Source organism: Corythoichthys intestinalis, chromosome 7 (assembly GCF_030265065.1).
Source record: "Corythoichthys intestinalis isolate RoL2023-P3 chromosome 7, ASM3026506v1, whole genome shotgun sequence".
NCBI classification, from domain to species: Eukaryota; Metazoa; Chordata; class Actinopteri; order Syngnathiformes; family Syngnathidae; genus Corythoichthys; species Corythoichthys intestinalis.
Window position 1 is genome coordinate 54,089,432 of NC_080401.1, and position 16,988 is coordinate 54,106,419.

General features: G+C 39.5%; 1 protein-coding gene across 3 annotated transcripts in view; it reads right to left on the reverse strand.

Moving 5' to 3' along the window:
* LOC130918803 (gastrula zinc finger protein XlCGF57.1-like) overlaps positions 1 to 14,995 on the reverse strand; it is a 46,880-nt gene extending 31,885 nt beyond the window's left edge. Inside the window, exons 1-3 of one of the 3 annotated variants that reach the window (XM_057840881.1) lie at positions 14,880 to 14,995; positions 14,596 to 14,683; positions 5,462 to 5,899 (exon numbers count right to left, since the gene is read on the reverse strand). In XM_057840881.1, coding sequence (XP_057696864.1) covers positions 5,462 to 5,544 — 83 coding nt within the window. In that variant the 5' untranslated portion in view covers positions 5,545 to 5,899; positions 14,596 to 14,683; positions 14,880 to 14,995. Of the gene's footprint in view, positions 1 to 1,347; positions 5,900 to 14,595; positions 14,684 to 14,867 lie in introns of those variants that run through there. The other 2 variants (XM_057840880.1, XM_057840883.1) reach the window with 2 other exon arrangements.
* Between the last annotated feature and the right edge of the window lie 1,993 nt (positions 14,996 to 16,988).

Here is a 16,988-nt window from a genome sequence, read left to right on the forward strand (position 1 = left end):
AGTCTAATTTGACACCTAAAGTACTACCGTGCGCTCTAAACTTGTTTTGTTTAGATGCATACAGGAATAAGGTACTAAAAAAATGCCTGCAGAAAATACTTAAATGTAGTTATATCAAATAAGGACGGTTTAAACACGCTACGTGACTAATGTGGTCAACTGCTTCAAATCTAACACAAACACAATGGTTAAAAGTATGAGAGGGTAATACATGCAAAAAGTATCTTTGAGGCTGTGAAAAGGTTCTAAATAACTAAATAAAAACAAAAATAGTGAGTAATCGCCGCCTCTAACCGATGTGCGCATGCGTGTGAATGCATGCGCAAGCGCCCTGAGCATTGTGTAGAACGTTTCGCCGCGTAGTAAGGAATGGCCGAACACCGGAAGTACAAACGTTCATCTGCTGAAACTTCAGTGTCATTAGTTGACGAGTTTGGACTCCAAACTTATTTAATACTATGATAAACATATCGGAATTTGAGTCATAACTATCAATAGCTCACTTTTAAAGGCTCAGAAGTTTGTCTGGGAATAACTACGTTGAAAGTTAGGTCTTTATCCAACTTACTATACCGCTTTCGTTGAAATTCTTCCATCAGGCAACAAAATAATGGAATCAGTTCATTCTCGCAGTCGGCGTGATGTCACGATGACGTCATCTCACATAGCAACATGTCGCCATTTTGAGATGGGGCATCCAAAATTGGATTGATAAAAATATATACTTGAAAGATTTGTTTAAAGGTGATGGACAGCTTCTTTCTTGTGAAGAATTTCTAATATATTTAAATATAAATATGAATATATTTACTATATTAAATCTTTATATATTGCTAGGGAAATTTCATATTCATAAATCTAAATTTCAAAAAGTAAATCCTAACTTTAAAATTTTTTGGGGTTGAATTTGAATCATATTTCACATCACTTAATATGATACAAAATAATAAATGCAAGTCTACTATAGAAGCTCATGCAAAATTGTTTAGTATTTGATAGGGTTGTTCCGATCATGTTTTTTTGCTCTCGATCCGATCCCAATCGTTTTGAGTATCTGCCGATCCCGATATGATTGCTTTTTTTTTTGCTCCCGATCCAATTCCAATCATTCCCGATAATTTTTCCCGATCATATACATTTTGGCAATGCATTAAGAAAAAAATGAATAAAACTCGGGCGAATATATACATTCAACATACAGTACATAAGTACTGTATTTGTTTATTATGACAATAAATCCTCAAGATGGCATTTACATTATTAACATTCTTTCTGTGAGAGGATTCACGGATAGAAAGACTTGCAATTCTTAAAGGATAAATGTGACTTTGTATACTGTGACTAAATATTGCCATCTAGTGTATTTGTTGAGCTTTCAGTAAATGATACTGTAGCCATGCCCAAATGCCTGATGGGAAGTGCAACCATGACTGTGTGTAGTGCTACCAATGGATATATCTTTTCTGCATTGGGAAATAACATAGGGTGTTAAGAAAAAGATCGATTACTACCTTGCTTCCCCACATTGCTTCCCATGATATTTCTAATCGTAGGGAGAGGGATTGTAACCGCCGTTGTCGGGATAAATTTGATAACCCTACCTTAAGACTAAACTAAAGACTCTGGATAAGTGTAACATATTATGTCTGTAACGTTAAATACAATTAGAAAACGATTTAATTAAAAAAAAAAAAAAATTTTTTTAAAGGCATTCCGATATTTTTTCGCCGATTCCAATACTTTGAAAATGACGTGATCGGACCCGATCGATATCTCTACTTTTTTTAAAGTAATCTGTGACAACACTGGGCTGTAAACAGTATTCCCATTGGAAGTGCTGAATGTGAGTGCGGATTTTCTCAAATGAACTTGATTTACACTCCCACTGCACGTCTCTGCTCACATTCACCATATCATATTTACTCTTCCTAAATCTTGTTGGACCTCCACTGGCTAAATTCAATTCAGTCTCATACGTGGGGTCGTGGGTGGCCAAAGCACAAAGAATTGCCACTGACACACGCAGTAAAACCCAAAACACACAGGGGGCGGAGAATCCGGACATGCTCGTGGTGTGGACTGTTTTGGAAAATGGTAGGCATACTTAACTCATTCACTCCCAGCCATTTTCACCGGAGCAAGTCCCTTCGCTCCCGGCTGTTTTACTGGATTTTTACTGATTTTGCAAGGCCCACAGAAAATTCTCTTCTATTGCTACTAGAGCTGAAACGAATACTCGAGCAACTCGAGTTTAAAAACTGATCCGAGTAATTTTATTCACCTCGAGTAATCGTTTATTTTGACAGCTCTAAGCATCAAGTTTCGCTCGGACTACTTTTAATGCGGGGCAACGCGCTGACGTGCGTAGAGGAAGAAGCACTAAAAAAATATAAAAAACATTTCCGCAGCCGACAGCCGCTCCAAACTACGCCGACGTTGCTAAAAACTAGCCCGCATAATGTTAAGTTGGTAGCAGGTAGCATCTGAGGAGTCTCATAGAGATCACATGTATGTTGAACTAGATGCATTATGATAGACTCGGCCGCGTCTGGGCAGCGTTAATAAACAGCGACCATCTTAAAGCAGTAGAGTGCTAAGCGCTAATAAAGAGCGCTAAGCGCTAAAAAATAAGATTAACATTAATGTCTGAGTCACTAGCTCACGTAACGTTAGCCCTGCGAAGGGCTAAGTTTCTATTAATTATGACCACTTTCGATGCGTGGCTAATGTGTCTTACATACAGGCTTTAACATAACATAGCTTTGTGGAGTGATAAGGGTGTAAAATAAAAACTCAATAATGCTAACCATCAATTTTAGCTTAGTAGTCATTGCTGGATAAAACACCAAGTAGCACTGGTCCCTAATGTGCTCCAATACAGCCTGTATCATACATTTATCTTGAACACTGCAAAAACACAAAATCCTATCAGGACTTACAGTTTAGAGTAGCGTAAAACTTAACTAGAACTTAAAAATGGCTTGACACAAATAGAAATTCAATTGAAACAGGTGGGAAAAAATCCTAACTTTTAAGTGATGTGTGTTATCAAGCGTAATGGCATTTTTAGGTATAAATATATATATATTTTTAATAAGATTTAAAGGTTTTTTGAGTGAAAGCAGTGAATTTGTCTTTTTTTAAAATTCTAGTTACATCTGAGATGCAATTGTTGGCTGTTTTCAACAATATACATCGAAAAGAAAGACATTGATTGACTGAAAATGGTTCAAGATTAGATGAAATGTCTCGTTTTCTCATGTATATTTATAATTGCTCTTCACCTAAAAATATATTTGTTTTATCCGATTACTCGATTAATCGATAGAATTTTCAGTCGATTACTCGATTACTAAAATATTCGATAGCTGCAGCCCTAATTGCTACATACGTAAACATGGAACCCACCAAAAGAAAGATTAGACTCTCTTCTTTCAGCAGAAAAAAAGTGAGTTCATATCTTTTTCCATTCTTTAGAAATCAGCATTAGAAAATAGCTTAGTTTGAGCAATTTTCCAATTTCTGATGAAAAACAGAGAAATTGAGCTTTTTGCGAAAGCATACATTTCAAACATAACTTTGACTGTAACAGCTATTTTTCGCTTTTGTGACACCCCAAACATCTGATGTTTTCGTTCTACAAAATAACATAAACAACAAGACAAATAGAGCTTTTGATCGCAAAGTAACAATTTATTTACACATAACTAAACTATTGAACTGTTGATCTATTTGCGCACATAACAAAGGGGAAGGCTCTCGGCTGCTCCCTGTTGAAGGAGGTGGCTCCCAGTAATCTGATGAGTCCGGCTCAAGATCAGTCTCACTTTTTTCATCATCTTCATCGTTGGTTTCAACCTCGGGCTAAGGAGTAACGCAACGTGAGCTCCGCAGAACCCGTGTGGAGCCTGACGCTGTGGTGGCCGTCACCGTCTGTCTCATCAAGATATTTTTTTTAATCCTTCTTTGACGATGGTTTCGTTTTCTTTTCAAAACACTCCTCCAGTGTTGTTTGCCTATTTTTTCTGATCGTTCTCCACATTTTTCTCAAATTCTCACGCGTCTTTACAAGATCCCTCCAACTTCCGTTTACTGACCATTTTTCCTTCACTTCCTTTCTTGGCCCGAGATGAGTTCTTACAAAATGCGCTACTGCCATCCAGTAGTCAGTTTTATTGGTTTAAAATGAGTTTTGAGCATTGTGCATTGCAGTTTAGGTGCAACAGAACCTAGAGATGCCTCTTGTAAAAAAAAAATGTAAAAAAAAATGTAAAAGACGTATAAATACGTTTTTGGGACACTGAAACAATTAAAAATACGTTGTTGTTTTTTTTTTATTTAAACACTGGTACCTTATTAAATCGATATCTTGATTCTTGGCAGGAGCATATCGATAACCTTTTGGGATACAAAGTATCATGATAAATCACCATTTCGATATTTTGTCCTACCCCTACTTCTAAGTCCCACAGCATGGCAAGTGTGCATTTGCGTGTTGTTTCAGCACAATTTTCTGTGTATGTTCCAGGACCTGTGACCGTCTCGTCATCCCTGCGCTGCCATGTGTACCTTGCTTTCCGGCACCTTATGATTTACAAATTAAGCACTGGGTATGACAGAAAATTTTAGTGTGTTACGTTTTCATACCACGGTAAACCTTGAAAACGGTAACCGGCGCATGCCTACTTGTGTGTTTGTTTAAATCTCCCATATCGACGAATCTTTTACCACAAATTGTACAAGCGAAAGGTTTCTCTAAGGCGTGGTTGCTTGTGTGCGATACGAAATGTCCCTCCTGAGTGAATTTTTGACCAAAATGTTCCTCCTGTGTGAATTTTTTACCACCAAGTGTGCAGGCAAAAGGCTTTTCTCCAGTGTGTATACGCTTATGCCTTTCTAGAAGATTCTTCAGAGAAAATCTTTTATCGCAATGTGTACAGGCGAAAGGCTTCTCTCCAGTGTGTCTCCATGCGTGTTTTTTTAAACTTCCCTTACCGACAAAACGTTTGCCACAAAGTGTGCAGGCAAAAGGCCTTTCACCGGTGTGTGTTCTTGTGTGAACTTCTAAACTGGACTTGCTGAGGAATTTTTTATCGCATAAAGAGCAGGCGACAGGCCTCTCTCCAGTGTGTGTGGTGGTGTGTTTGTTTAAATTTGCCTTATGGGGGAATCGTTTACCACAAAATGCGCAGGCAAAAGGCTTTTCTCCAGTGTGTGTTTTTGTGTGAATTTTTAAACTGCACTTGTCGACGAATCGTTTATCGCAAAGTGTGCAGGCGTAAGGTTTCTCTCCCGTGTGTGTACGTTTATGTCTAATTAAACTAGAACTGCGAGAAAATCTTTTATCGCAAACTGTGCAGCTATAAGGCTTCTCCCCGGTGTGTGTCAACATGTGCATTTTTAACAGATATTTCCTAGAAAATATTTTACCGCAAAGTGAGCAGGGAAAACCTTTCCTCACCGCTCTTTCTTGAGTGTTTCTTTTCTGTGATGACATGTTTGAGGATTTTGAAGCGTTTTGGTCAAAGTCATCTTCCTCCTCATCAGTGTTGAAGTCAGATGAGTGTGATGTTACGTCGTCGCTGTCTGAAAGCGGAGCAAAGAGGCTGTCTGTTTGCGATTGTCCCTCTCCTTTTGTTGTCAGGTGCTGAAATGAGCTGTCGCCCCAATGTTTCGCTGATCCGCTCTCTTCCCTTGGACCTTCGTCTTCTTCGATCTTCACACTGACACACATTGGAAACTTGGAAATTTCATCTTCCAGTTCTTCTTCTTTAATGTAGGGGGTCTCGGGCTCCGCCTCCTGTTTGATACACGGCATCTCGGACTCCGCCTCCTGTTTAACGTGGATGGGATTGTATTTCTCAGGGTGAAGAACATCTACAGTGACGTCTGCTGGACTCTGGGCGGAAGAAAAAACAAATCACGTGTTTTGCTAAAGTCGAGATTTTTCCGTGATTATCATGTTGCATTTTTTTCTGACACAGTGGGGCAAATAAGTATTTATTCAAGCACCAATTGTGCGAGTTCTCCTACTTGAAAACATTAGAGAGGCCTGTATTGTTAACATGGGTAAACCTCAACCATGAGTGACAGAATGTGGAAAAAAAACAACAGAAAATCATTTTCATTTTTCAAGAATTTATTTCCAAATTAGAGAGGAAAATAAGTATTTGGTCACCTACAAACAAGCAAGATTTCTGGCTGTCAAAGAGGTCTAACTCTTTCTAACGAGGTCTAACGGGGCTCCACTTGTTACCTGTATTAATGGCACCTGTTTGAACTCATTTTCGGTAAAAAAGACACCTGTCCACAACATCAGTCAGTCACACTCCAAACTCCACTATGGCCAAGACCAAAGAGCTGTCGAAGGACACCAGAGACAAAATTGTAGACCTGCACCATGCTGGGAAGACTGAATCTGCAATAGGTAAAACACTTGGTGTAAAGAAATCAACTGTGGGAACAATTATTAGAAAATGGAAGACATGACCACTTATAATCTCCCTCGATCTGGGCCTCCATGCAAGATCTCACCCCGTGGCGTCAAAATGATAACAAGAATGGTGAGCAAAAATCCCAGAACCACATGGGGGACCAAGTGAATGACCTACAGAGAGCTGGGACCACAGTAACAAAGGATACTATCAGTAACACAATGTGCCGCCAGGGACTCAAATCCTGCATTGCCAGACGTGTCCCCCTGCTGAAGCCAGTACACGTCCAGGCTGCGGTTCGCTAGAAAGCATTTGGAGTGGGGGAATGTGTTATGGTCAGATGAAACCCAAATAGAACTTTTTGGTAGAAACACAGGTTCTCTTGTTTGGAGGAAAAAGAATACTGAATTGCAGCAGACCCACTGTGGAGCATGGGGTTGGAAACATCATGCTTGGGGCTGTTTTTCTGCAAAGGGACCAGGACGACTGATCTGTGTGAAGGAAAGAATGAATGGGGCCATGTAGCGGGGGATTTTGAGTGAAAATCTCCTTCCATCAGCAAGGGCATTGAAGATGAGACGTGGCTGGGTCTTTCAGCATCACAATGATCCCAAACACACAGCCAGGGCAACAAAGGAGTGGCTTTATAAGAAGCATTTCAAGGTTCTGGAGTGGCCTAGCCAGTCTCCAGATCTCAACCCCATGGAAAATCTTTGGAGGGAGTTGAAAGTCCGTGTTGCCCAACGACAGCCCCAAAAATCACTGCTCTGGAGGAGATCTGCATGGAGGAATGGGCCAAAATACCAGTACCAGTGTGTGAAAACCTTGTGAAGAGTGAGAGAGAGAGAAAACGTTTGGCCTCCGTTATTGCCAACAAAGGGTACATAACAAAGTATTGAGATGAACTTTTGTTATTGACCAAATACCGGTACTTACTTTCCACCATGATTTGCAATTAAATCATTTAAAAATCAAATCTGTTTTTTTTCCCCACATTCTGTCTCTCATGGTTTAGGTTCAACCATGTGGACAATTACAGGCCTATCTAATATTTTCAAGTGGGAGAACTTGCACAATTAGTGGTTGACTAAATACTTATTTACCCCAATGTATGTTCAAATATTGCAATTTGAATTTGCTCATAAAAGCCGGATTTTTTTATTTAAAGTTTTCAAAATGCTTCTTAAGTAATTTTTGAAAACAAAGGTTTGAATTGAACGGTGTAAGTTGAACCAGTACAGATAAAAAATTTTTTTAAGAAGTATATGTCAATACAGATTTATTTTGTATTGATCATTAAAGTGCCTGTGACATGAAAAAGCATGTTTATTTCATAATACACGCAGTATTTTATGCTCCTAAATGAAATGGACCACTTGGATGTGTGAAGAAGCGATCCGATATATTTATTACATTTTATGAATCCCGTGCTACGAAAATGACAGACTTCCGGCCTCGGTGCATTGAGGAAGAGGGCGCTGTGACGTGTACGGAGGAACGAGTCCTCTTCACTACACAGCCGTACTGTTGTATGAGAAGGACTAAGGATTCAGCTGATCTTGCGGATTAATACGTTTATTTTTCGCATCAAGCCACCCAAACGGCTGCAGAAAAATCTGCTGTACGAGAGAGAGGTGTGTGCGCCTTTTTGGGGATTCAAAAGGTTCCCATTCACCGGTGGATATTGGCCAAAACAAGCCCTACTACTGTGGGACCATGGGACTTACGAGAAAGTGAGTAAACATCGTGTTTTGTATTATGTCAAATACTGGGATCATTTTAATATGTAGGTGGCTTGCATTTTGTGGCTGACATGCTCCTTGTCCCCTTGGCCGACGACCGGCGGCTTGTCACACATCTCCCCGCCGGGATAGCACTATACTCTGCTTATTGCCCTCTTCATGTGCCCGGTGTTCTGTCAAGTTTTCTGACCGATCAGAAATTGCAACTTTGTGTTAAAAATAGCCGCGAATACAGCGATTACAAATTAAACACTACAAACTTACTTTAAATAAAGGACTACGTACGTTTGATCATGGATGGGCATGTAAAAAGCTCTCCTCATACACATTAGCTGCACATGTTAGCTGCACAAGAACTGCAGCCGCTTTTGTGTGACTCTCGCTGTTTACCCTTCGCCGTGTAGTAAAGCATTATTTTGCCATAATCGTGTTGACCATTTGACAGCAACACCCTCCTCCGACGTCGGCCAGTTTGTTCGGCGGTCATTGTTCAGCTGCTTCCCCAGCGAGGTCTCCTGTCGGTATTAGCAGGGGAACGAGCTGTAAATTGCTTTCCGCCGGGCAGGTTGGCGATCGGCGAAGACAATCGACAACCCTGTCGTCATGTGAAATGATCCGGGCTAGTTATGTGTGATTTTCCGCTTCGAAGACTTTGAAATATCACTCGGTTCGGGTTAGCATGTCGGCTAGCTGTCACGCCACTTGGTTTGTTTACATTCTCTGAAGCCGGGGAAGGGAAATGACATAAGGCCGATTTAGGTGGCATAAAATATCGTTCGGGAGGTGCGACAGTAAAAGTCAAGTCAACAGCTTTGACCATTATGGAATAATTTTGCCATGTCGTCCTGAAGAAAATGCATTTTTATTATTTCATATTCCATTTAGCACAAGACTGTTATTTGTCATGACCATGCCATTTATTTAGCTATTGGGGAAAAAATACTCGGATAAAAAGAATATCCTGTAAAACTATTGGAGTAGAGAGACAGAAACAATGATATTTTGCGGCTCTCTTTGTCACGTTTTCCGCGTTCTGAATAATTCCCCCTCAGTGGGCTGCAAACTAAATCAGATGAAATCGTGAGTCCGCTGACGTCATCCACCTATTGGGGACGCTAGAGCCCTATAATGGTAGGCGTGGCTAACTGGCAGATTAAAAGACTAATTTCTCGTCATCTGCGCTTTGCTAAATTGTTGTATATACCGTAATTTTCAGGATATAAGCCGCTACTTTTTTCCTCCATTTTGAATCCTGCGGCTTGTAGTCCAGTAAGGCTTATCTGTTGAATTATTTTTGTTAATAGGCAACACATGCCTCCTAGCATGCTTTGCAGTGCTACAGATGTAAAAATCTACCAAAATTCATGTTCTGTGCTAATTATTTATTCAGTTACTGTTCCAGTTCTTTCATTAATTGCTTGTTATGGTATTTGGTAACACTTTATTTGACAGTGGCGTCATAAGACTGTCATAAGACCCTCATAATTATGACATGACACTATCATGGGCATTACCCACTGGTTATGACCGATGTCATTAAGTGTCATCCGGCAAATTATGTAACTAACTCCATTTATGTCCAGCTCGGATCTTTTACATCCATTCAAAATTGAGATAATTTGCTGGATAACACTAAATGACATCTGTTATAAGCCTTCATTAATGCTCATGACAGTGTCATGTTATAATTATGATTGTCTGCTGGCAGTCTTATGGCACCACTGTCAAAGTGTTACCAAATACCATCACTAGCAATTAATGAAACAACTGAAACAGACAGAATACATAATTAGCACAGAACATGAATTTAAATTTTATTTCCATCTGTAACCCCGCAATGCATGCTAGGAGGCATGTTGGACAACAAGTGTTGACAGCAGGTGGCAGAAGAGGTTGACTGTCCCCCCAAGGGAGCAGTGATGGCCGAATGAAGCCTCTTGAAGCAATGAAGCTTTGAACTAATTGGCTGCAAAGCTTCACGGTGGTTCATTTGGTCTTCCGACAGTCGTATGATGCCGCTGTCTATTAAAGTGTTACCGGTTAATATCTTATGGTTTAAATATCCCATAATACAGTGCGGACAGCTGCGGCTTATAGTGCGGTGCGGCTTATCTGTGAACTAATGTCGTTTTCGTGTCACATTTGGTGGGTGGCGGCTTATAGTCAGGTGCGCCTTATAGTGCGAAAATTACGGTAGTCGAATCGTCTCAAAATATGATTCTTAATTCACATAGTAATGCCATTTAAGACTTTTTTTCTCCTGTCGTACGCACTTTAAGAATGTCCCGTCCCCAGCAAAAAGTGTACCTTCACGTTATGCCATAACGTCCCTACCATTGATGAGAACAAACCTACGCCCTTGCGTAAACCTTTCACATGGCTGCAGCCTGAAGTACAGGGAACGCACCAGGAGATGACCCCAACTTCTCCATGAATCAACTTTAAAGTAATAAAGTATTTTCGACACAAAAGGACAACAGAGATCTAAGCACTTCTTAACCCTCGTGCGGAATTTACATATTTTGTAATGTTTTTGATGCTTTGTTCTTTTACATCAAAGAGTAAGCATAGAAATAAAAACACTAGGGATCTGAAAATTCCCCCGGATTGCTAAAAAAGGCAGACGTTCAAAATGAAACAGTGCCGTCATTTCTAAACTGTTGCATTAAGTGGCTAGAGAAATTGAGTACGTATGAGTTCAAATTAGATAATATGTAACCCTTGACTACCATTATAATTCATAATTTTTGATTTATTGTAAACCTGATGTAATTCATTGCAATTTCCGTGGTTTTTGCATGAATCTATTCAAAGGCGGTCAAATAATGTGCGTGTCGTGCTTTGAGCGTGTTTGGACCACTAAACCAACAGGTGGCGCCATAGACCAATTTGTGATTTTCCTTGCAATTCAACGCAAACATTGGTGCTCTTCTTTCTCTCCACGACTGCTTGCTGCAGTACTGCTTGGTCACACATGACCATGAATGGTCGCGCATGCTCGTGCACGCTCGTACGTGCACGTGCACGCTCCTGCACGCGCGCTACTTGCAGGAAGATTGAATTGCATAAGTATATTGACAGAAGTTAGTGTCATTTGAAATCGTGGGGTTGTGTGAGTGTGTGCACACTCAAGTTGCAAGTTTTGTTTGAAATCCTGCAATTTCATTGGTCGAAACACCAGTCCCCGTTTCTAACATCAAAGGTGAACACGTCGGAAAGGCAGAGATCAAAGCCCAAAAAAGAGACGGGAAAAAAAGTACTTCCTTGAATCTCAAATGTTATTGGTCCAGCGTTCGAATTTTGTTTTAAACTTATTGGCTCGTGAACTTTTCAGTCAAGTATATAAATGAGTCGACCGTGGGAACATTGTCCCAACTGACTCAGGCAGGATGGAGCGAAGATTCACAGCGTAGAAAGCGATGAACAGAATTTATGTCAATAGAACAACTAACAAACTATAACAAATAATAACTACTGCAACTACTAATTTTCAACGAACAACAACAACAACAATAATTACAACTACTAACTTTTTTTTTTTTTTTTTTAACAGTTCCAACATAGTCTCTTTGTGTGCTTGTTGCATATAGCAACCCCTCATGGGTTAAAACCCTATCACGCCATCGGGAAAAAAAAAAATCAAAAGCAGTGATGGGGCTGCTGCAAGCATTATTCATAACATCCTTCCTTCGAAGACGATGATATGTACTGCAAAAATGCCTCAAGGTGTCGCTATGTACCTTGTTATGAATAATATTTGCAGCAGCCCCATTTGATTTGTTTTTTCCCGATGACGTGATGAACGTCATGGGGCAGAGAGGGGTTAATAAATGAATAAAAACTACATATGTATGGATAGCTGAGACGCTAATGAACATTTTGAGTTGTTGAAAGAAAAAAGATATTCAAAAATGACTTATTTATCACACCTCAAAGTAGCCTTACATATTATGTAAAATAACGCGAGAGGGGCATTTTCAGTAAAAACTGTCATTGTCAAAAAAAAATTGTCATGCATAGAAAATATTGTTGTTATAACTTATTGCCTCATTCAAAGTTCTAATTGTGTCAAATGAAGTATTATTTCTATTATATATATATATATATATATATATATATATATATGTACAGCACAGTTTTCTCCAAAGTCCTTCTATGGGCTTGTGTTGTCCTAAGTGGGGAGGGGGATAAATAAATAAAAACTACATATTTATGGATAGCTATGACCCCAATGAACATTTTGAAAGAAAAAAAAATGTTAAAAAATGACTGAGTTGCCGACATGTTTCAAGAGGGACAGTTTGTTTCATTTGCCCAACTGACTGAGAAATATAACCTGCCCAAGACCCACTTTTTTCGTTATCTGCAAGTCAGGCATTATGTCAGCTCCAATGTGCCCAATTTCCCTTTACTACCCAGCGCCAATCCTATCGACCGTTATCTTTCCTTTGATCCACTTCCCAAAGGTGCGCTGTCGAAGCTCTATAAATATATATCCTTGTCAGTGGGTTCAGCGACTGAGAAGGTAAGAGTGGCTTGGGAACAAGATTTGGGGCACATCCCTGATAATCTGTGGGATTCCATACTGTCTTCTATACATAAATCATCAATCTGTGCTAGGCACTGCCTTCTCCAGTTTAAGGTGGTGCATAGAGCTCACATGTCCAAAGCTAAGCTTTCCCGTTTTTATCCGAACATAACATCTGCCTGTGATAAATGCAAATTGGGGGAAGCTACATTGATACACATGTACTGGCTGTGCCCCAAATTGCAGAAATTCTGGTACGATGTTTTCCAAACTCTGTCCACAATAATAAATAAGAATATTAGCATCAATCCTATCCTTGCTCTGTTTGGTATGTTTGGTGAAGATAATGGTCACTTGTCCCTCAAAGAACACCGCTTGGTCACTTTTGCCTTGCTTTTGGCCAGACGCACAATTTTAGTAAGATGGAAGGGTACTGCCCTGCCAACGCTTGACCAATGGCTTCGTGACGTGATGTCTTGTCTCAAATTAGAAATGCTGCGCCTCTCCATGGCTAAGTCAAGGAGAAGTTTTCATATGACGTGGGACCCTTTTCTGGATTATTTCCACAACACTCAAACAAAGCCTAAATCTACGCCTAGATCTATGGTATGAGCTATGCCTAGATGTGCGGAGATGGCCCTCGAGTCGCTGTAAAGGCCAAGATATTTTCATATACATACAGGTACATTAATACAACAGCCTTGATTTGTGATGCACTGCGAGTATCCCACTATTGCTATGTATGGTTTGCCTAAATAATATAACTACACAGGACAGTTGGGGTTGTGGGTGGGTGGTTGGTTTTGTGTTTCGTTAATTTTATATTTTGTTGTACATTTCCATGACTATTTTGTTTGTAATTTTCCATTTGTCTATATACATTTGAATAAAAATATTTGAAAGAAAAAAAAAAATGACTGAGTTATCACACCTCAAAGTAGCCTTACATATTATGTAAAATAACGCGAGAGGGGCGTTTTCAGTAAAACTGTCATTGTCAAAAAAATTGTCATGCACAGACAATTTTGATGTTATAACTTCATGCCTCATTCAAAGCTCTAATTATGTCAAATGAAGTATTATAATTATTATTTTATATATATATATATATATATACAGCACAGTTAGTTTTCTCTATAGTCCTTCTATGGGCTTGTGTTGTCCTAAGTGGGTGGGTGGATAAATAAATCAATAAAAACTACATATGTATGGATAGGTCAGACCCCAACGAACATTTTGAGTTGCTGAAAAAAAAAAAAAGTTCAAAAATGACTTAGTTATCACACCTCAAAGTAGCCTTACATATTATGTAAAATAACACGAGAGGGGCATTTTCAGTAAAACTGTCATTGTCAAAAAAATTCTCATGCATAGACAATTTTGTTGTTATAACTTCTTGCCTAATTCAAAGCTCTAATTATGTCAAATGAAGTATTATAATTATTTTATATATATATATATATATATATATATATATATACAGCACAGTTAGTTTTCTCCATAGTCCTTCTATGGGCTTGTGTTGTCCTAAGTGTGTGTGTGTGTGTGTGTGGGGGGGGGGGGGGGGGTAAATAAATAAATAAAAACTACATATGTATGGATAGCTGACCCCAATGAACATTTTGAGTTGTTGAAAGAAAAAAAATATTCAAAAATGACTTAGTTATCACACCTCAAAGTAGCCTTACATATTATGTAAAATAACGCGAGAGGGGTAAAAACAATAACATCGCACGAGGGCCTATATATTGACCTTCACAATATTTTCACACTCGTCCTATCTCGAGCCAGATATGGGAATTTTGCCCTACAGTCACAATCACTGGACACAAGTCACATCAACGCAAGTCTGATATTCCATGAAAAACTAAAACTAATGTCGTGATTTTACCGTCATTTTCTTTCGTTTTCCAGTTGTTCGTCGTAACCTGGATTTCTTCTCCGCATTTCCCACTCACGTCTGTAAAGCAGGTGACCTCCTTTAAAACAAAATTAACAAATCGGTGTTGGCATGAAGTAAACATTGAAATGCGTTGACGTGTCTTGGCTAACGAGTTGAACTAAACAAAACGAAGTCATGTAAGCCTGTTAAATTTCAATATAAAGCCAAATGACTTCAACCAAGCTTTGAGATGGGACGTTTTTTGTCAAATAAACGCTTACTTCGGTATTTACCCGATGAGAATGCTTTAAAGGAGCTCGTTTAAGAGTACACCAAAAAAATGCAATTCCCGGATTGGTGCACAGCGTCAAGTGAACCGGAAGTAGAAACGTCAGCCACAAATGTTGCGTCAAGTGAACCGGAAGTACATTCTTTCAGATGCTGAAACTTCAGTGTAATATGTTGACGAGTTTGGACTCCAAAAATATTGAATACTATGATAAACATATCGAAATTTGAGTCATAACTATCAATAACTCACTTGTAAAGGCTCAGAAGTTTGTCTGGAAATAAATACGTTGAAAGTTAGGTCTTTATCCAACTTACTATCCTGCTTTCGTTGAAATTCTTCAATCAGGCAACAAAATAATGGAATCAATTCATTTTAAAGAGCTGAAGTTTCTCAGTATCCCCATAGAATTGACGCCGTTAGGTTATTTTTTTTTTTTAACGCGTGATGAGTTTAGGCCCTTCCCGCACGCCGTAGTTTGGAATTAAATACAACGCGCTGCTCCCATGGTGCCTGTGCGTAGCGTACGGCGTAGACTCTTGACAAGCTAGGTGGATTTTAACGTCGGGAAAAAATGTGTCATGTAACGTTAGCTGTCACGTTAGGATACCCCACAGCTAGCCAGCCTGTTGTTCGCTCGTTTTTATTTTTTTTTAATTACTACTGTAGCGACTAGACCCATCTAGAAGGAGTTGCGACACTCTATAACAGGGGTCCTCAAATATAAATCTTGGAGGTCCACAATTATTTTTTCCATACAAGCACAGGGGTGAAAGTGGCAAGAATTTCTTTCAGGTGTTGTGCCGAAAAATAGCCGCCTCGCGTGAAATGTCCCCACCTGACGGGAGCGCCCACACATCACTCGTACAAACAGCTTTTTCTTACTCAGTGTTTTTCAACCGGTGTGCCGCGGCCAAGGGCGTAGGTTTGCATAGGGACTGTGGGGACATAACACTACCAAATTTTCAGGATGCTCAAATTGTCCCCACCAACTTTTAAGCAACCTTATTTGCATTATACAATGAGTTCAGCTATAAAGGTAATTTACATTGTCTTCCCATGTGTTGTTCAGATAGAATTAACCCTACCACCATAGACCCCAATCACCAGCGTCACACAATGACATATCGCTGTATTGTGCCGCCATATTGTCCGTCATTGTGTGTCCATATTCTCAATGGTCTCAATTTATCGTGCAATTTATATGGTAAATGGTGTTATAGTGCAATTCATGAAACTTCAGACGCTGTACACTCATTGGATGTGTTGCATAAAAGGCGTTATGTGGAAAAGCTTCGGTCGATCCATTCGCCAGATCCATATTTGAAACATAAATCGATATTTTTCGACACGCTGTCTTCACAGTCTCTGCCTGACATCTGCTACCCTGATATCTACAACTATCTTGTCCACAGAAACTCAGCCTATTCTCACAAAAGTTTGAAAAACTTTAAAGTGATCCTCTAACTTAAATACATGTTGGCTCTAATAAACCACAATTGTTCTCTTGTACTAAAATATGTTGTTAGAAACACATAAAATTTTAAATCAATGGCAATATTTTATAATATTTAGTCCATATTTTGACCGTTAGTTGGCGCCATGGTTTGCGGGCTCGCAGTGATGACGTCATTGGCATCTTTCCAAATGTGTAGCGTGTTCAACAATTGCTTACTGCTGCATTAACTCGCTAAGTAAAATGCCACGATGTGCTGCTTTTGGATGCAATTTCCAGTCAAATGGAAACAAGGGGAGTGAAGTGAGTGAAGGTGGAATTATTATTTTTAGTCAATAAATGTGCATAAGTGGAAGCTTCTTCCCCTTTTTGGTCCCTGTATGCAGTATCCTACCCACCACGCATTACAACTGGCGCCCGAACATTTTTCCTGGATCCTCAGTCAAGTAAGGGATCCGTCTATTTTCTGGATCCGACGGTCCCACCGCGTCTGCAATATTGGTTTCGGATCTATCCTTTTTTTAATTTTTGATTTATCGGTCACACAGCGGCTTTTTGGATCAGTCTATTTTGTGGAATCGACGGCCTGGTCACGGCTGCGACATTGTCATGGGATCGATCTAATTCCTGGATTTTCGAGTGAGTAAAAAACGTGGA